The sequence below is a fragment of the Scomber japonicus genome, chromosome 20 (assembly GCF_027409825.1).
Source record: "Scomber japonicus isolate fScoJap1 chromosome 20, fScoJap1.pri, whole genome shotgun sequence".
Taxonomy (NCBI): domain Eukaryota; kingdom Metazoa; phylum Chordata; class Actinopteri; order Scombriformes; family Scombridae; genus Scomber; species Scomber japonicus.
In genome coordinates, this window is record NC_070597.1 from 11,015,463 (window position 1) to 11,037,514 (window position 22,052).

Here is a 22,052-nt window from a genome sequence, read left to right on the forward strand (position 1 = left end):
ATTAAAAAAAAGGTAAAACAGACCTTGGCTGAAATAAAAGTGCTACTTCAAGCACTGTTACAGGGAGCAAGGACACTAGCATCCTTGAGTGGGAACTTCTCCTTTAGGCACTTAATTATTAAATGATACGGTTATAAATGAGTGACATTCATGGCAGAAACTTGTGACATTTAAATTGTGCCGTAATCTTCAGACTTAATTCATTGGTCTTGGACAGACCTAAGAATGTAAAGCGTGGGTGGAAACTGGCTCTGAATCAATCAGGACAAAAAGGACCTACAAGAAACTTTCACAGGTCATATTTCTAACAGTTTAACAACAACAACAAAACCAAAGCAGCATAGATAAAAACATTTGAATGAAAAAAAAAGAATAAATAAATGATTGAGGTTGTTATCCCATAGTGTGCCCTACCACATGCTACCAAAATTGATGATACTTGTGATCTGTGAAGCTTCATTCACTTTCTCTTTACAGGCCTCATATTGTTGTGAGTGACACATCTCTCAGTAGCCTCACTGGAAGCCTTTTGATATGCAAGCGTGACAGAAACGGCTGCTCTCAGTGCTTCGCTTTTCTTCCCAGTGTGGGCCGGAGCAGCCTTGACATTTATCTAAGTACATCTTCATAGGGCATAACAATACCATGGAGGCTGTCATGATGCCCCCCCGACCCCCCCAGCACAAATCCTTTCGACAGCTAATGTTGTTCTTCTATCCACAGATGTCAAATCGCTGATAAAATCTAGTCTTTGCAGAAGACTCACCATCTTAATTAACAGCTGGATTACTTGGATCCTGTAGTCATGGTGATGTCGGCAACTATTTTTAGCATGAGCAGTGATTTATAGTGTGAGCACTCGACAAAGAATTATGTTCTTATTAGTAAGATGGACAGTTTCAACACCCTGCCTGTACGCTGGGGGTAATGGTACTTTGTATGAAGAGACCTAAAATGTAGTATGAAAGAAAATGACATAAGTATAATAAGGAAAAATGTTTAATATTACTCTACAACCTTATTATAATTTGGGTTTTCCTTGTAACTTTTAAAATATTTAGTAGAGATAATGACAAAGTTCTTTTTACCACCTAAAAACATTTCACAATAGGTGAAATTCTAGAAACATGGCCTTGTGGTTGGATGCCAGCTTTAAGTTGTAGCCATAGCAATAGACCAAGCTTCATATATAGATGTTGCTGCAAAGAAACTAAAAGATTTTAAACGTGGATGCTTCACACACATCTTCAACCTGGCAGCACAGAAGATCTAAACAATCACTGTGGTTTTAAGGCGGAACCAAAAGATAAGTGTCACCAATTCAGCATCAGACCAAGTATGAAATAAGGTCACAATCCCTCTTTCTGTTCCTGAGTTATGGCGTTGGATAATGGCCAGAGAAATCTTTTTGCACAAGATTACAATGTCACAGTGAAGCTGACCTTTTGAATATGAAAAATCATCACCTCATCATTTTATCATATTAAGACATTTGGGTGAAACTTTGTAATCATTAGCAAATCAGTTCTTGAATAATGGCCAAAAGCATGTTTTGTGAGGGTCACACTTACCTTGACCTTTGACCATCCATTAGAAGCATTACATTCAGCATTACAAGTATGTGGCTTCCCCTTCCTTTCTTTAATGTCAAGGGTGCCACCTGCACACTAACTCCAATGTCATTTTAACCATTAGAAGAGATGCCCTGAAAAACCCAACACCAGGACAAGCTCTCTATTCAGACACTGATATTAGGTTAAGTAAAAATTTTAGAGCCTTGACTCAGTATAACCATTTTTTATAACCCGAATAAGACACCAGCACCTTTTATTGATATGAGAGTAGTGTAGTAAATTTCGTTCTTGGCTCTGGCTCTTGTGTCTGAGCCCTGCACAGTACCTTGGCCCTTGTGATTGACCTCTTTGGCGGTGATGACTTTGTTGATGACTGTCTGAAGAAAGTCGTTCTCCCCTGCCACCCTGGGTGAAAAACGGGAGATGTTCAGCTGCTTGTGGCGAATGGCGTCATCCAACGCTAGCCTGCAGTATGCACACAACAGGCAAACACCACAGAGGAGAAGAGATGGCGGAAGAGGAGGAGGTGGAGGAGCGGGGCAGAGAGAGCCACAAGTGATGGTTGTGAGGAGGAGGAGGAGAGAGGGATGAAAGAGAGAAGAAGGGGAGACACACCGAAGAGTGATGCGAATACCATGACAGACACAAAGCCACTTGTTAGCAGTTAACAGTGAGGCAGGATGGGTAATGAAAGAAACACACAGAAATCATTGTTTAGGAAATGATGCAGAGTCAGCGTTCATAGAGCCACTGCTGCAGTAGGAAGCTTGAACTGCTTAGCTTTGAAATCTATTCAAAGAGTAATATCCTAGAATAGAATACACCCAATCGGAAACTCTCATTCCGCTTTAGCGAGAAAGCAAAATAAAAACATAACATCCTGTTTTGTACTCCGCAGGGCTTCGGGTGTAAAGAGTACCAGATTGATTTGAGACGAGTGACGTACAGAGGCATAAAAAAAAAAGAAAGTAACAGATGTGATCTGGGAAGCACCACATGTTTGGCAGCTGTGAGAGGAATATGCGCAGTGTGCAGGGATGGCATCTGCAGTGTACAGGACTCTAAACAGGCAGAGGAAGAGCATGGAAGAGAGGACAGTGGTGATATCAGCATGAAGGAAGCATTCCAGGATCTCTGTCAATCAGACTGTCCTCAGCGCCTCTGACTCTGAATCCAAAATCAATCCAAGCAAGACAGCAGAATAAGAGGCAGCAAAGGTTTGTACATTCACGGGACAAAACACTGGCAGTCAGCAGACAAATGAAAGGTTATCCATCAAATTTGCAATAATAATTTTTGCATGGATTTAAAATCGGATTTTTTTACAAAATGCTGAAATTTGGACACAGTGGGACATGATATTCAATTATTGATATTTAACATGTGGTGCAATAAGACAGGAACTAATTATTACCTTCAGCTGTCTTTATTGTATATATGCTTAAGATTCATGAAATCATTAAGTCCATAAAACATCAGAAAATAGTGAAAAGAAATTCCATCAAAACTTCCCAGAGCCTAAGGTGATGTATTTAATTGGATGATTTTCTCTTACTAACATCCCAAAACCCAAGAGATAAATTTGAATATAGATTCTATATAATAATAATAATCTCAGTTTTCAAAACTGTCAGGAGTATTAAAATTTTGATTAAACTAAATAATCTAGGTTTATTTGCTTGCTATGATTCCACACAATGTGCTCAGAGGGAAGTTGGCTCAGTCTTAGACTTATAATGAAGAAGCCTGTGAAAAAAAACAAGAACAACAAACTATTTCAGCAAGATTTTGATCTTTCTTGTTCATTTGAAAGCCATTTCCATTTCTGCTTGGATGCCAGGAGTTTATCAAAATTACATCACTATTTCTAACCCTCCCTTAATGGCTCCTTCACTTCCTGCCTCTGCTGGTGTTGAATACACATTCAGTGACACGTTGTGGAACAGCTACTTCAAAACTTCCATCAGTTAAAATTGACTGACAGATATTCACATTCGGACATAAATAACGCCTTGTAGATCGTGTTCTTCCTCTTCACAGCAGAAGGCTTTAATTTCCATGATTTATGCTCACAGATAAAACCGTTAAGTGAGGTGATCTGCCAGCTAAACTGCCTGAATCTGAGGCATTTCTAATTATGCAGGAAATCACGTTAAGGAAAAGGTTACTCTGGCTCTGTATGCTGTCCTACGAGAATGGCAGCAGTTAATGAGATTGCCTTAATTGAGTCAGCTGGGAATAGGGGAGCGTTACTGTCTTAAAACCCTCGCTAATCAGGTGTCAAGAATTCAAGTCTTTAAAAAAAATGTAAAAATCACAACCACAGTGTGTCTGACATACTATACATGCTCAAAATAATGGAAATAAGGGTAAACTATATCAATTTATGCAACATCCAGAGCTTAAAGGAACCGAATGAGATTTATTTTTGTGCACTTACGGCTGAAATGGGATAAAGTGCTGCTTGTCCTCATCGTCCATTTTGCCCGTTATGATGTCGGTGACATCCATTACTGTGGAAAAACATGGAGAGGAGAGTACAGCATTGTTGTGACAGACATAGCTATAACTGCACAATAAGGCCATATCAGTGGCAGCAGGTGAAAGCAGCACTAGACAATGTTGGGTCTTCTTCAATGAGTACTTATTAAGGCAGAGGTGGAACTATGGTGGAAAAAGCATGGTGAAAATCCAGTCAACTCTGATTTCTGTGAGCTGCATAGTCACAATGTGGAAAAGAAGGGAGGGCTCTGTGTCTGGTATGACTTCACCTACACATTTACACTGATGCTGGAATGTAAGCCTTCTTCCATTTCCAAAACACAAGATGTACCGAGATCTTTTGTTTGCAGATTGTGCTAATTCTGAGGTCAAAGTTGAGCAAAAGTGAACTTTGATCTGCCAGAGCTCAGGAAACACATTCTTGAATTTGTCAGTTTCACAGGCTTCACATAAAGTGAGCGAGAAACAGTGAATATTCAAAATGACTGGTACTAGTGTGTCCTATTGGTCTGAGGTCAGCCAGAGAAAGTTGTACAACTGTGCCTCAAAATGAGCAAATGACCAAAATCAGGCTCTCCACGGTGTCTGTATGCAGCAGCGATGATAAAGATGTCTAAAGATAAGCCGTCATAAATCAGGCTGTCATTTACCTCCTCTTCAAGCTGCACTGGGAGAAAGAGACTGAAAGCATAATTTTCTCTGTTGGAGAACTGTGGGCAAAATGCCAATTTAATTAGTTTACGATACATTTGGCAGCTCGCCAACAGCAGATAAATCAAACTCTAATTCTTCTTTCAACTTAAGCTGGGGATCTCTAAATTCTGAATCTCTGAAAAACCAAAATATATTTATTCCTCTAGGCAGGGACTTTGGCACAACACTTATTTTAAACTGTGAGGCAAAGCAAGGAATCATTTCTCAAAGCTTGAGCACATATGGATATTCAAGCAGAGACAGGACTGCAAAGTTCTGTGATGTTTTTTTAAAGGGTAGCCTCTGACTAGAACATTACAACTCCTGCCATGCAGTAAACAGATTACCCAAGAGTGTCTGTGTAGTCTTTTTTACCTGCCACTCCAAAGGGTCTCCTCAGTCCCGATGTCAGCTTCTTAGTGTTGTTGTCACGTAGCTCCATTCGGCCCACTCTGACAATCTGACACACAAAGCTGATCTTCTCTCTCTTCAAATCTTCACTGCCCAAGTCCTAGAGAGGGAATAAAAAAGTTAAGAAAAACTGCTGATACTGATACTTTATAGTATAGCTAGACAAACCAAAACCGTAACAATCAGATTGTACAGTTTGAGGTCAAAATTCAGTGGAAGATGCATCTGGATCTAAATCCATACCTAACAACAGGCTTTTTTAAGCTACATCAATGCTAGAGTGAACGACAACAACTGTCCTATTAAGAGCACATTCTTTGGTGAAGAAGAGTTTGTGTAAAGGGCAAACTTTCGAGTTTTCCCCACAAATTGATTCAGCAACATCTGTGATTGCGTCCACCAATAGATTTCCTGTGGGCAATACCTCACATAACTAGCAAAGTGCTTCCTGTGGGTACACACTGACCCTTCTGCCCTTGGGCTTCCATTAGATAGAGGTGACTGCCTTGGTAAATATATACAGCGAGCTGGGCTCTTTCTGAGAGCGCTTCACAAATACAGGCTCTGCAAACAGGCTCCCACATGCCTCATAACATGGCTGAATAAACAGTGGACTACCACAGGCGAGTGTGCATACACACACACACAAACTCAGGAGAAGCACATACACAAGAGCAAACACACTCACTGTGAAGACCGCCCGCAGATTATGAAGCTGGTCTATGTCTTTGACCAGACCTGAACTTGACCATTTCACCAGGTAGTTTTCACTATAAAGGGAGAAATGACAGAAATAGCAACATTATAATGCATCTCAGCAATTTCTCATATTTGCAGTGAAAAATCTATGTTACAGTGCATAAAGGCATTCAGATAAGTTGCATTAACCACAGTTTGTTTCAAAGCTGCCAAAGCCTTAATGGTAATCAACACTCTGGTCTGTTAGGAAAACAAAATGCAGGACTGATGTTGGATGTAAAAGACACTACTTATGATAATTTGCTGTCACAATCCTAAAACAAACAGTAAATCCCTGAACAGCTGGCAGTCCTAGTTCCGGTTAAATTTGTGTGTGTGTGTGTGTGTGTGTGTGTGTGTGTGTGTGTGTGTGTGTGTGTACTTTCTTATAATTAACAGTTAACAGATTATAACTTTAGATTTGCCCTTCACAAACGCAAGATACTGTATAATCGCCTTTTATGCACCTGATAACATGTCTAAAGAAAGAAAGAAAGATCTAGTATATGCACCCATGGGTTTACCTGATAAACTTGGATTCCACTGGGTCGTAGAGTGACATGAGCACTTCTGCGTCCTCGCCAATCTTGCACACCACATTCTTTAGAGTCACAAATAGGGCAAACGCTGGCGTGGAAGCAAACTTTGCTTGCCTGGTCAGATCAATATTCTGCTTCTGAGACTGTTGGAGGGAAACAGAGGTATCACATTCAATACTGGCCATTCTTCCATAGATTAATGTCACATACAGGTAGGACTTAGATCTGTTTGTAATCTGAACAATGAGCTCTCTGTGAAGATCTAAGCATTCCTGGGAAAATACCGACATTTAGCAGAATAGGTAGGTGTGGTTAATAACTGCACCACAGATAATTAAATGTCACCTACTGCCGCTTTGTCTTACTGAAAATTAAACAAGTTAAACAAGATTTAATAATGTCTATAAATCAATCGGAAACTATAAAAATGTATTTCACACTGGAATAAAAAGCAGTTTGATCTTCAAGACTGCACCTACAGTAAAAGGTGGACTGACAGAGTGACTCCCTGGATGCCCTTAAAAAATATGCTGGGGCCACATCATTAATATTCAACACGTTGACCTGGACACTTTCTTATTTCCCATGCATATGCAATAAAGACCCCTCGATAAAAAGGTCACATAAGATGAGACCACATAACTGCATGGCACTTAGTGTCTGGCACTCCTACATACTGCCAGCTGACATTCAGGTGAGGGATACCGCTGATACGCCAAGTAAAATAGACATCTGGCTGGAGCTCCTGACTTTCTGAATGCATCTGGATGAGTCATTTTTTTCCCACTTCTACACTAAAGTTGTTTTAAATGCCAAGACTCCACTCCAGATTGAAGAGGTTAATTTTTCTAACCTTGTAATACAGTTTTCCATTTTGTTTTTTTTTCTGTTGTTCGACAGAAATGTTACTTTAAGGAATCAAAATAGCACAACGCTCTCCGGATGTTCACATTTTGAATGATGGTGAATCTTTAGTTTGTGCATCCATGTAAATGACTTCAACAAACTTGCTTCATTCTTAGCTGTGGAAGCAAAGACATTATTGTCACATTTAACCATAAAAATCTACATGAGTGTAACTTCATCACGAAAACCAAATAAAAAAGGTAATAATAAAATAATGTAACACTTCTTTTTTATAACTGTTATGCAGAGGAGGACGTCTCAACTAAAGACAAATGTCATCTCAAGCAATTATCTTGTATGAAGAGCAGTGATAACCCGTCTACCCTGCAGTGTTTTTTCCCTACTGCAAACATTGTAATTGCAGCTGTTTGACTCTGGCTGGGATTCAATGAGCCAGAATGATGAGCTCAAGAAGCGTTTACATTCTGATCACACTGTGTACATGTTCATTTACACCTTGCACTAATGTTCTTTTAGTTATCATTGATATACTATCTGTATAAACATCAGAGTATATTGGTAGGTGCAAATGTGATTCAAAGAGGCAGGATCACTTCTTTTCCCTCTTTACCTTCTCTTCTTGGATCCGGTCCTCAATTTGTTTAGAGGCCGCCTCGTGTGCCCTGAACAGACTGATGGTGCTGGTGAGCTCTGGGTCCAGAATGTTCCCATCTTTGTCTCTGACCACCAGGTCTAGATCCAAGTACCTGGCAAAACATGCAGGAGAGATAACAGATGCTGAAACCTGCCAAGATGAACACATACAGTAACATTATACACACAAGCAAATATTGAGCTTGTGCGTCTGAGAGAAGGACCAGCAGAAACATACACATTCACTATAACTGCCACTCCCTTTGCCTCATGTTCTCATATAACATTCCTCCAGCTCCTCTGTTTTCTTTCAAATGCTCCTGTTTTTTTGTTCAACTCTTTCTTCTGCAGTGGGAGCCAATGCAGACCACAGACAATAGCGGTATTTCATCAGCTCGTCACTCCCTGCTTCTGCAGAGGCAAAAGTCATTTCTCTACCTGGCCAAAGGTTTAAAGTTTCATCACAGGCGCAGAATGGAGCTTCACAATTTTCATTTTAAACCGATTTTCTAGGCCCACTATAGACACAGCAAGAGCTGTCATTTCATGATGGAATACAGTATGGTTTGCTGAAACTAAATCCCTCCAGTTTTTCCTCAAGCTAAGTGATGACCTGTCATTTTCTATTGACTGACATTGCTGACCTATTCCAACAAGAGTCATTTTTTCGGATAAATATGAGGATAAAGGGATATAAGCTGTAGGGAGGGAAGGACAAAACTAAAAGCCTCTAAAGACCGGATCCTCACTTGTTTCCGTAGTCTATCTTGGAGGTGACTTTCTGTTTGAGCTCGGTGAGCTCGTCCTGCGGGAGGGTGCCAGACAGTATCTGGGAACGCCATTCGATGAGGCTGTAGATCATGTCACGGACAGAGTTGAACATCTCACGTTTGTCCCCCTGTCAGGAGAACATATGGATGAACATGTGTACAGCTTAGACATACAATCAACTTCCAGGATGAAATTTACAACATCCATGTGGGTTTTTGTCTGAAATACTGGTTGTTGACAGGACATGGTCAATATAGCGGCTCAGCCATCTCATTAGTAGGTGAGCTAGTCTCTTGATTTTTTTTTTTTTTTACACAAATATATAATGAAAATACAAACTCTATTTGGCAAATATCCCTTACAATATGATAAGATGTGTCATTATGTATGGTATATTGCAGTTCTAAAATAAATGTTATATTTGAAGAAAGTAAAAATAAATATTGTCTAACTATAAAAGGTTAAAGGGAGTGTTTCTGTCTGTCTGTTCTTTGCTTTTCTCGACAATCTTTCATCCGATCTACTTCACACTTGGCTGATGTATTGCTGAGGACCCAAAGGGAGTGCAGTGTTGAGTGTGAAGTTGTTTGGATGAGCGGTTCTCGAGAAAGCTGCAAGCAGCAATACCTGACACCGAGCAATCGGCACGTTCTGAACGGGCACAAGTGGAATAAAAAGCAAACTTCACTGAAAATTAATCATAAATAGTTCCTAGAAATGCAAACACAAAAAACACAAAAAATATTAACTTCAATTAAGAAAAATAAAGATTGAATCAGATAAAATATATATATCACCATAAGAATTACACCATATACTGATATATCTGTGATAAACCAATGTATAAGCTCCACCTACATTTACAAAAGGCTTTATCCACCCAAAAAACATATCTGACTTGAGTGTGTTGATCTTTCACCGGAGGGGGGTGGGGGTGGGGAGTGCAAATTGGCTTACCACATAAAGGTCCCTCCATATCGAAGCCCACTCCCGCAGTGTGGTGGTAACCTCCTGAACCAGAGGCAGCTCGGTTGGAATGACCGTCTCCTTTTGCCTGCAGTGACATTGAGCAAATTTAATATATTGATTCTGTGTCCTTTCTGCCCTCTCCTCTCCTTACTGAGACTGTATTATCAGATATATTGCATGAGGAACAGAAGGAAGGGGAATCACCAACGTTTTTAGTTTCTCAAAGCAAAATCATCCCATATTTTGTCCATTCTGCTGTCAATATCACACATGCACTCTGCCTGTAATTAGTAAAAGTTCAAACTGATTTCACACCTTTGATCAAATCCTTTAGTGACAATTCCATGTGTGCAAAAATATCTGTTCCTCGAGGTTTTCAGCTGAATTCAAGGACTTTGAAGTTTAGGCTTCATATTTTTTTGTGGTGTGCGAGTGAAATCAAAGACGGCTGATCAAAACAAAAAGCAGTGCCACAAACACACATGTCACATCATATCAAGTAGAACGCTTTCCACGGAAACAACCTCAGAGGATGTCTACGTTCAACTTACACTTTTTATCTAGCCGACAAGCTTCTCAGTAAGACTGAAAGTAAGTTGAAAGGACAAACTTCTAACTACAAACTACATATTTGTTCACAACTTGATTTTTGTTGCAGTCTTTAACTCAATTTATCTAATATATTTCATTATAATCACATTATTGATCTATCTATAGATGACAGGAACGTCTGTCTGTCTGTCTGTCTGTCTGTCTGTCTGTCAGCCTGTCTGTCTGTCTGTCAGTTTTCTTATTACGGGTCAATGAAGGTAGTAGCAAAAATACTGCACTATTCAAAGTGAAGAAGCAGAAATACTAACCCACTGCCCTCGACTGTGGCCTCTTTCAGGTGTATATAGCAAGCAGGAAATACGCCCTGGAAGAGGAAGAGAAAACAACTTTATACATGGCCAAGACAGAAGTTCAGCAGCTAGAAAACTGAAGATGTGAAGAGCAATCGCTCAGCAGCAAATATGATTTTGCATAATCTCTGTTGGTCACTCACCTTTTTGGATTTTCTCCTCAGCCTATGGCCTCTGTACCAGTCTAATGGAGAACAAAATAATGTTCAATACCCAAACGTAGTACAAAAAAAAAGGGAAAAAACTTTTTCACAAGATCAGTTGTTTAATTTAGCTTAATTCACTATTGAGTTTCATGAAAGTTCAAAATAACAACAGTGTGAATATGAAATGCTCTGCAGAGAGATGCACCAATCAATAATGGCAAGTTTTCAGCTGATCAGACGTGACCAATGACCCTCCCCGATCAGTCTCATATATCCGTACACAGCCGAACAATGGTTCATGTTGTGTAAACAGCAGCACAGACCGTTATGTCACAGCCACACACAAACACACAACTAATATGAATGTGATATGAACTGCAGCAGAGACTTGCCATCAAGCAGCAACATTATAGTTTTTAATTGGTTTCCATTAATTTACTGTTAACATGTTGCAAACCATCATTATGAACACCAACAGGCAGAACTCAGAAGCCAGCCCGAATACAGGCTTAATAATAGCCAGATATGATGTCTAAATAACTAATGCAGAGTCAAAACATTGTACACCTGTTGAGTGCTACGAATCCAAAATGAAAAAAAAATAACAATACTAAAATTACATGAGTGTTGATATTTGCTATAACTTAAGTGCTTTTTCATTACATTAAAAAAAAGACAATATTTAGGAAATCACAATATATTATAGGAAAGTATTTTGTGGTATCCACCAAGGTTAATCTGCACCACTGACAAATATTGTATCAGTATTATACTTTGAGCTTATTTCAATTAACTCAAAAGTTAGAAAACCAAATATTGTGTTCTTGTCTCTTGTGTTTTATATGAAGAGTGTTTTATTATTAAGATACAATTTAATTTTCAATTAAAGAAAAGTTAATTATACCTCTTAGAAAGAGAGAAAATCAGAATCAGCTGGTCAGACTTTTAAAAAAATGGAAATCAGTGCATCTCTAACCATGAACATGAAAATCCAGCACTAGACAAAGTGAAGGCTGTCTGGTTTTCAGGTGAATTCCATCATAATGTCATATATTGCCAATACTGTATATTATCTCATTGTACTGATGTATAAAAGTTGACGTAGTACTAGAGGTATTTGTGTTGACAGGAAAATAATGCCCAACACTGGCTTGTCAACTCTAATCTTGCATGTCATCAGTACGCCTGTTCTCACCTTCATATGTCTCAAGTATGTGCACTGTGTCTCCAATCTGCAGCGACAGCTCCTCCTCTCCCCGGGCATCGTAGTTATAGATTGCTGTAAAAAAAATGATAGAGGACAATATAAGAGAAGGAGATATTACATGAGGAGGAAAAAGGCAATAAAGCATTTGGCTCCCTTGTAGCACTAATTGTGTGTCATTGCAATGTGTCGTAGAGGCATCACACATCCACATGATGTCCACCCACACAGTGTGAAACACTCATGGTTGGGCCTGGCACCATCGATGCTGCAATATCAACAAATTTCTACCACCCACTGAAAATAAACCAGTAATAATGGAGTGCACCAAAACAACAATGATGCCAAACAAATTGGCTGAGAAATACAGATGGAGTAAAACAGAGAGCAACATATTACAGTGTTCCAAATTTTCTTAAGGCCTTTTTGATGAAAGGTGAGATGAAAATGTTTGTTTTGATTTCCTTGTAAACAGTAAAAGATCAGATTTTTGCCTCCAGATAATTCTAAATGGACAGGAGTCAATAGAGCACATTACAGGTGTCCCCAAAATAATATCTGAGTAAATCACCAACATGTTCTGTTACATCAAACAAAGTCGCTAAAATGAATGAAGTGCTGCAGATTTAATTCAAATCTGTTAAATATTACGGATATCCTATCAACTAACAAACAGAAAGCAAATGGGGCAGAAGACATACATTTTGGCAAAGCTGAAAAAACAGTTTGAAAAAAACCTTCTCTTTTTCAGTCTAAAGGTGTATGTGATCTGTGGACTCCAATACAACACAAGCTATTCTCTTTCATTGATTTCAGAGCCAACACAACACAGCATCTCACATCTATTGTCAGAGCTCCATCAATATGTCAAGGTCATGTTATAACAGCAATAAAACCCTAAGGGGTGATACTTGTTCTCTCATTTAGTGGTAGGAGGACAGCATGTCGCTGTCAAACCAGCCGTGACCGACACCTGTCACGGAGAAATCTTACAAGAACCCACACAAAAACATACATGAGTGAACACACAACCTATATGCTGCTGACGGTGTGACAGGTGGCTGTGTTAACAGAGGTGTTTGTGTTAACAGGACACCTATAGAGAGAAATGACAGAAGTTTGTACTTTGTGTGTGTGTGTGTGTGTGTGAGAGAGAGAGTGTGTGTGTGAGAGAGAGAGTGTGAGAGTGTGTGCATATCCTGCGGAGGGATTGCAGGCAGGGCTACTTCAACAGAGGTTCCCAGAGGTGAATAATGGCTTAATTAAAAAGGACCCTCGCCGCAGGCACTGGAGCCAGCATGCTGATCAGAGCTCAACATAAAGGCTTGTCCGGGACAAGTGGATTTTTTTGTAGGGCAAGTCGAAGAGAAATTGAATTGCCTCACCAGACATGTTAAAAGTCATAAACTAAACTAAACCACAAATACTGTGTCTTCACATTATGTGCCACTCATTACTCGGCTATTTAGTTAAATGAATACATTCAGATTACCAACTTGAAACAAATGCATTTTTTCCCCCTACAATATTTCCAACTCAATGATGAATTTCACTGGGTCAGTTACAAGGATGGCATGATGTTCTACAGCATCAGCCAAGCACCCATTTAGAGAATTGTGACCCACTCTAATTAAATCAGTCACATTAACCCAAAAATAAATAACTAATAGCTAAACAACAAACATAGCCAACTGGAGAATGGGGGAGAGCTAGCTTGCTAGCCTAGTTTGACATGACCTAAAATGCACCATGCGTCATGTTGTTGGGGTTGAAAATACTCTGTGACAAAATATTCCGTGTAGGCTAGATCAGTTATTCCCAAAGACTGGGTTGCATTGTCTTTTATCTAAGATTCGTATGCGCAGTACATCTTTGTGTCACATGAAATAATCAGAATTAACAGATTCTGTATCCAGCCACAAGAAATGGATGTCTGGCAAATAAAAAAGTAGACTCCAACTAAAGACCAGACTACAAGAAAGAAAAGAGGATTCAAAAACCTTTTGAATTTGAAAGCCCAGAGTCACTGCTGGAGCTGGGACTAACTCCTGCTGAAGAAACAGAGCTGTTACAGCTGAGCAGTGATCGCAAGCTGAATAGAAGACATGAATGCATGGCATTATCTTCATTCTGGATAAGCATCTCATCTGAGTAAGGCAAGCATTTTGCTCCTCATCCCTTTCACAACCACAAACAAGTGTGAAGTGGGATTTTCTGTTTTCACAGAAGATAAAAGGAAAAACACAGAAATAGACTGAGTGAGCGCTGCATCCAAAAAGCGCATTGCTCTCTTCTCTAGACTTGAATGCAATACTAAAAAGCAAGCAGGCCCACTAATCACATTGGCAAGGTGTGCACAATTGGATATTTGGTATAAATAATATACAAGACAAGTAAATAGCATATAATGAGCCTGTTGAGCACGATTCTGTTTTATAAATATCCCACAATTATCCATGAATGGCTAAATAAAATGTTTTAAAACATCCGTTTGCATGTCTGCCAATCATTAGACCTGTCAACGAGAAGAACTAAAAAAATGTCAAATTAACCAATCGTGTTATCAGCGAGGTGCTCCAGCAGCATCAGCTGTCATTGCACATGACCATTACACGGCTGTAACTATTTATAACACCCATACAACTAATTCATCACATTTACCTGTAAACTGATGAAACATGACTGATGATCAATCAATAGCACTCATATTGAAACTGACTTTACAGAGTGCTATGCAATTCAGGATGAAATAAAAAACAATAACATTAAATGCTCAAATGTAATGATAAAATTCACTCATAAATAACATTACATTTATAAATGTGCTTCTGAGTGACATTATTACATACAGAACGGCATGTAGACTGCAAAATAATAATAACACAATCAGTGGTTAACAACGTAAACAATGTTTTACTACAAGATTACATCTCTCACCTTATATGAAGGCTTAGCTAAACATTCACTGGCATCACTTTGCATTTCTTATTGCCATCTAAATGAATATGAAAATGATTTGTTAAGGTGAAAACATTACATAAATTTAATTCAATCACAAAATGCATACATTACATGTCGACACTGTCTGGATGGTTTCAAATGTTTGTTGGTATTAATTCTGCATTCGCAAACAATATAAAAATTGTTTTATACTCTGTTATTGTTACCCTGATGAATGACTTTTGTGTCTGAACAAATGAAAGGTAAATGTAATTGCCCCAAAAAATTCATTTCGAACACTGCTGATGGTGCATCAAGTAAATCGATGTTTTCTTCCACAATCCCCTGCCATCAGAATAGCTGATTATATTTCATTAAAATATCAGGTGGCACAGAGCAATGTTTTTTTCATTACAATTAGCTACAACAGAGTATTCCAGTTGTTGGTCACTTTTGTTACCACAGGAAAAATTGATGTATGTATTCTAGCATGTCGTTCCCGTAACACATTTTTTTAATTCCAGCTCTACTTTCTGTTTTTAACCAGTGGTCACACAAAGAAAGCAATTTTAAAAGATGAAATAGTTCAATTAACTGAAAAAATAACCACCGGGTTATTTGGATTTCTGATTCTATACAGGGCATCTATTTTTAAAGAATAAAGTAGTGATTTATGTCACATCACAGTTACAAAGGCAGCTCTGATTACAGAAAATACCAAATAGCGGCACAGTATGTGGCAGCTATATAAGAGGCCGGAAAAGATTGTGTATAATTGTGTTACCAAGGCAACTTATAAAAGGTTAAAATGAGGACACAAAGGTATGAGCTGCAAGGCTGGTCCCTCTGTTGCAAACACTAAAAAGTGTGCAATCTGGCAAAAGGAAATGTCTAAAAAATGATGATAAAATTTGCTAAACACAGAAAGGAAGACTGGTCAATGGTCAGGTCATCACTTCACCGTAGCAACTCTAACTATCATACACACACACAACCACTCTGACAGTCAGAGAACATCTGAAAAGTGTCTGATGTTCAACTTGTACAGGGACCATCATTTAGTGCAGGGCATAAAATGCCATGTGTAGCCCGTTTCATTCAGCCCTGTGTCATTTTGTTATCAAAGTGTATGTGCATATACACGTGCACGTCCACAATGTATTTGCGATCCCCTGAATAATCCAACAAGCCCAGCGAATCCACCAGAATGCGAGCCTGTGGGCTGACAATGGAACAAAGACCCCAGGAAATGAATTCAGTGGTTCCAAGCCGAGATACAAAAGGTACCTACGGGGGAGAAAACAACAAAACAATCAAAAGGGAGGTGGGATTAATCTGTGCACAGCTATCAGAGAGCAGCATAGTCACCATACAGCAGGGAACGCTCAATTAAACTATCATTAAGAGTAGCCAGAGAGGCCTGTAACTGCTGCATCTGTGTGTTTGTTTGGAACTGGGTCACTGGCCCAGCTGATTCGGCATGTTATCTAAACAGCAGGTGCTGAGAGGGAGCAGCACGAACTAACAGCTCTGATAGAGACCAGTGTTTCCACAGGCTGAGTATTTACTTGTGGTGGTGGGTGGCACGGCATGTGGCGACGCAGCGGGTGGGCTCAGCAATAAACTAGTCAAACTAAAGTTTATGAAGAAGTCAATTTATTGCCAAAGAACAACTACTCAAAATGAATATCTATATGTCTGACATAAATAACAATTCAGAAATAAATAACTATGTACATATTAATATCAATTTCCCATTTTCAAAATGTACTAAAGAACAAAACGTGGACTTTAATTCTACATTTTGATGAACATGGCAAAATTAATCATTTAAAAACAACATATTGCAACACGTTATCAATACACTGCCACTAAGTATCAATTTTTTGACAACTGCCATCCGCTTGTTTATGGAGTTGCTGAACAGACTGATGAACAGGGCTGAAACATTTTGAAAAAAAATATCTAATTGCGATTATTTTGACTGATATTGCAAATGTGACAATGATTTATAATATTAGAGGGAATGATAATGTTTACATCATTAGTCTCATTTTCACTGAAAAACATGTTAAAATGAATGAATACATCTTTTGGGTAATTAGCATGACATTACCTCTCTCCCGTTTTATCAGACTTAATAACCCTATCAGCTGCTTTGTGGGAGAAACAAACTGAGACTAGTAGTGTTGTGATATTTACGCTGAGCATCATTTCTGGAGGCTGAAAGTCTGCTGGTCTGCTGGTGTGCATTATCAAATCACAAATGCACTTCTCGGTTAAATTTGGATTTGATCTACCTAGGCGTGCCGCCCGAGTAGAGCCTATGTAGGGGGAACGCTGGAGTCATGAAGCATCACATTCATCAGAAAATGAAAAACTGCCCTTGTGATCACCGCCAATGAGTCTCATATGAAACGAATGGGAGCACAGAGAACCAGGGGGATTCTCACTGGGAAAGTGGGGCAATAACAAAAATGAACACAAACGACACCCTGGGAAGATGCTGACTAAATGACAACCATCAAACACAAACCTGACATGCGAAGCGATGATGGTGCAATTTAACACGGGCAAAAAGTGATTCTCGTCACGTGGGGATTGAATGACAGCTCTGATTGCCCATAAACCTGTATTTGCATACCCAGGAGTAAACTGATGTCAATTAGAAAGCAGTGAGGGAGAGAAAATCCATCAGAGGAAAAAGACGACGAGGAAGTGGACCATATTCTCCTTGGAGTGTGGCATGCAAATGATTTTCTGGAAATGGGATAAACAGTAGCATCATTTGCCGAGGGCTCATTACCATACATAACCTCTTACATAAGGCTGTGCAAACTCAGACAGCATTATCATCAGAGGAAACGAGTGAGAAATCAGATTACAGACCTATCCACTTAGCCAGCGTACGTCTACACCCTCTCCACAATTACAAGCAGCCTCATCTAAACACTGGACTGATTGTAATTCTACACTTTGGGCCCACTAATAACCTGCACTAATCCATGAAGAGTATAACATATCATTACACTCAGATGAGAATACAGTATGCTGATGAGGGAGGGGTGGGAAAAAGGGAGGAAAGAAATCTGCAAACATGCTCATTGGAAAGAGACTGAGCCTCTTGCTGTTCTGTATAAAGTCCCTGTGGGCTGTAAGCCCACAGAGAGAGCCAGTGAGGAAATCCCAGACAAGAGGATTCTCCAGGAAAAAAAAAAAAAGGCAGAGCGGAGTCTGCTTGAATTGGGCTTTTGAGGAGCCAAACAGGCAGAAAATCCTGCTATGTCTTGCAGCAGGTAACTGACATGAACTACAACTACTACCTCACATCTCTGCAGCAGCTCAGTCTGGCTGATGATAGGTCTCCAAGCCCAACTAATACAGTATGGCCATCAATGTGCAAGTGAGCAAGAGAAATAGTTTTACCCCTTTCAGTCCAAAGACTTGGGACATTGGTTATCCAACTAGTTTAGGAGCAGGCATTGATATCTGATCACCAAAGTTGTACGAATGATGCCTTCAATTCAAGATATTTGGTGATTGATGTGTGTCGCTTTTGAGTATTTTAGGCCTAAGACACGATGTAAGACATTAACAGTAAATACATCTCGTTCTTGTAAGACAGTAAGGTGAACTCTACAGTACTAAAGCCCCATTCAAGCACAGAAATGCATTTAATGGCATTTGAATTGAATGACCACAGTATAAAAAGGTAGGCAGGAATACAAATTGATTTTCCCAAAACCCTCGTCACTCACCGGTTGCCGCATGCCATTCAACAAACTGACCCATGCTGCCCCAAAAAAGTTACATTTAAAGCCTCAAAAGTTAACCTACTTTCAACTTTGTTCTTGCAATCGGTTACAAAAGAGCACTACTGCTCACCAGTCCAGCTCCTCCATTTCTACCATTGACATTCAGTGAGTTCAAAGCGTTTCTCCTATGCAACAAATTAATGTGTGATTAATCCCCAAGAGCAATGGCAAGCTGTAATTGGAGAAGAATTTTGAATCAAGAATCAATTTTAAAATTGAATTGTGACCCGGAGAATCAGGATTGGAGTATAATATTCTCCAAGATTCCCATCCCTACTGTAATAAAAAGGAGCATTACAGAGATTTTCTGTTACTGTAAATAAATGCAGCCTGTGAATGTTGTGCATACAGTCTGAGGTAAGCTTTACTGTAGAGCCCAAACAATTGTTTGATTGATCAATTACTCAATAAAAATAATCTGTGACTATTCAAATCATTCTTCAGGCGGAAATATGTAACATTCCGCAGTCGCCGTACCTCAGCATCTAGCTAGCTACACAAGGAGAGCGAGCCTAAACGGAGTGGTAGGTCATTTCAAATATTTCAAATCGGGTATCAACAACAAATATCACCAAACACACAAGCTGTTTTATGTGCAACTTGGCTATCTCTCTTGCTACTGACATCACATTCCTGAGTGACATCACAAGCAGCGCCAGTGAGAAAGTCCCGACTGGCGATGCTGGCGATAATTGTCAGGAATCCCCTACAAGGGCCCTCCTTCCCTTGTTGGCTGTGCTTTCTGTCAGTGCAGGCAGGGGGCTGATTTTAGCTCTGCCACACTGGTCCAGCTGTTAGTATGAGGAGCATTAAGTACCCTCTGATTGGGACAAGTATTTCCCAATTATAATTTACATTATTAATGATAATGTGTGATAAGTTTGAATAAGTAATGTCATTAATTTTAGATTTTTTTTGTTTTGCTTTGGATATGGTGGATATGTACATGCTGTTGAAGTTATCTAGTAAATTCAAATGCAACGCAGCCCAGAGCCACGGCAAGAAATGTGTGCTTAAAAGAAGGTCAGCTGATCACATACCCACAAAAAACAAGTCCACCAGAGCTCACAGTACAAATCAATTTGGGAGTTATTTTGAGGCAAGTCATTTATCCCCCACTGCACCGCTACACTGGACCTCAGGGTTCCTTCACCTGCCAAATCCTGCTTTCACCCCGCTCGTTACAGCTTCTCATTTGTGAGGATTTGCTGCTTCTCTTAGTCTCATGTGATGTGAGGATATCTTTGGGTTTTACACTGGATAAAATAAGCACATTATTTTAAAGGCAAACTATTTATCAATTAATCAAGACTATAGTGAATCTATATTGAAACTAATCATAACCTGCAGCCCTACTTACCCCCTGAAAAATGATAATGATGTGATAAATGATCAATTGGGGTCTTATATCATCCCAATCATGCCCATTGATTTTGGCTTCTTTTCTGCAAGCTCAAAGACAGTGAACAAAACAGCCAGAGGATGAGAGAAAGATGATGTGTGTAAGAAAAAGAAATGAATGTGGACTGATGAAACAGTGCTATACAGTAATACTGACCAAGGGAGTATGAATTTAATACAGGGCTTAACATGAATGAGGAGGAGTTCAGTAAGCACTAAGGCTACGTTCACACTGCAGTTAAAAGTGACCTGAATCCGATTTGTTAACTCATATGAGACCCATATCTGATTTGTTTCTGACAATGTGAACCGCACAAGTCGCATTGAATCTGACATTTCCAAATCCGATTCAGGCCACTTTCAAATGTGGTACTAAATCGGCTATATATCTGATTTTTTTGATTGCGACCACAATCTGAACAGTCAGGTTGCATTTAATGCGGCTTTGATGTTATTCTGGAGCAACACACATCACAGTTCAGCGCCGCGGACAAAAGCGGACATCATTAAGGTATTCATTTTCTTTCTCCTCTTCCTCCTTTTTAACATCACCCGCTCACAAATTTGCCACACACTGTTTTTAACATTAGACCATAAATGAGACTACTAGTAACTTCACCAGCTGTTGCCATGTTCACTTCCGTAAACACCGTTCTGTGAGTGACGTCATTAATGATCAACTGAGCACGCGGGTCACTTCAGGAGGCCACATTTAAAAGTGTTATATGAACAGCCAAACAAAAAATCGGATTTGAGCAACAAATCGCAACTGAGCATTAAGGCCTGCAGTGTGAACGTAGCCAAAGTGGACTGAGAACGCCCTCTTCCAGGCAACAGGAATGAAAAGAGGATGATTATTCCTAGGAATGCACTGATTGTCCTGAACCATTCAGTATAAAATGTTGGGTTCAGTACTTTGCTCAGTTTGGCGTGCTCCCTAACCCAAACAACTATAATCAAATAGTTTAATAATCCACTTACTATGAGGTTTAGGGTTCCACCTTTTGGCTGTGCATCACTTAGCTGTAGCATGCTCATGACTGTATGCCAAACCAACATGAACAACACCAGGCTTTAAAGCCAATTTGACATAGTGGCCAAACCATGTAATTACAACACTGCGTGATGTTATTGGGCCCAAAAAGACTTCTTCCCATAGACTTACATGATGAAAGAGATGTTACCTACCCTAGCTTTAAACAATATCACGCCTTCCAGTCCCCTTCACGTCTCTGTGCGTCTCTCAGCTTTTCACTCTACCTGCGAGTGAAGCCATTCAGAACTATAAAACACATTTGATTTCTGATGTGTCCATACAGCACATCATGAGAACCAGTTTTGAGTGGCCATAAATCAGTATGAAACAGCTGTCAGCATGTGTCCTTTCTCCTTGTTGTAAACAGAAAAGTTGTTTTCCTTTTCCACTGCAGCACAATAAAAGTGTGTCAGTAACAGTTTCCGCTGCAGCACACCTAAACTGTTTCAGTAATAGTTTTGTCCAACAAGCTATTGGTGGATGTTTCCTTTTTTTTAAAGACCAAAATATTATTTTCTACCTTTTTTTTCTTGCTGTACCAAAAATGTACTGAACCATGACCCCAACAACAAGCTACATAGTGAACTGTGAATTGTTATGTACTGTTACACCTCTAATTATTATCCTGCAGCTGCACTATTGGTCTCAGAGGCAAGGGTAGATTATATTCTCTGAAGGATATAGCTGACTGTAAATGATCCAGACTGCCTGACTGAATAGATCTGCATATAAAATGATATATACTGCTTACTACTTAATATCAAGAGACAATATGATGACTACATTATACATTTGATCATTTACATCTACTGTATCTCAAGTCAGAGCTCTTAAATTTTGAAGCATTCACCTCTTGGCAATACACTGTGAATTAAGTTAAATTTTCTAGAGGGCAGAAAATAATATCCAGT

At 39.4% G+C, this 22,052-nt stretch overlaps 1 protein-coding gene across 1 annotated transcript in view; it reads right to left on the minus strand.

Moving 5' to 3' along the window:
• Positions 1–22,052, minus strand: part of dock1 (dedicator of cytokinesis 1) — a 183,175-nt gene that overhangs the window by 145,631 nt on the left and 15,492 nt on the right. The window contains exons 2-12 of the mRNA XM_053340789.1: positions 11,941–12,024; positions 10,743–10,783; positions 10,558–10,613; positions 9,686–9,782; positions 8,707–8,855; positions 7,935–8,070; positions 6,443–6,600; positions 5,869–5,950; positions 5,145–5,280; positions 4,015–4,087; positions 1,900–1,979 (exon numbers count right to left, since the gene is read on the minus strand). Coding sequence (XP_053196764.1) covers positions 1,900–1,979; positions 4,015–4,087; positions 5,145–5,280; positions 5,869–5,950; positions 6,443–6,600; positions 7,935–8,070; positions 8,707–8,855; positions 9,686–9,782; positions 10,558–10,613; positions 10,743–10,783; positions 11,941–12,024 — 1,092 coding nt within the window. The remainder of the gene's footprint in view (positions 1–1,899; positions 1,980–4,014; positions 4,088–5,144; positions 5,281–5,868; positions 5,951–6,442; positions 6,601–7,934; positions 8,071–8,706; positions 8,856–9,685; positions 9,783–10,557; positions 10,614–10,742; positions 10,784–11,940; positions 12,025–22,052) is intronic.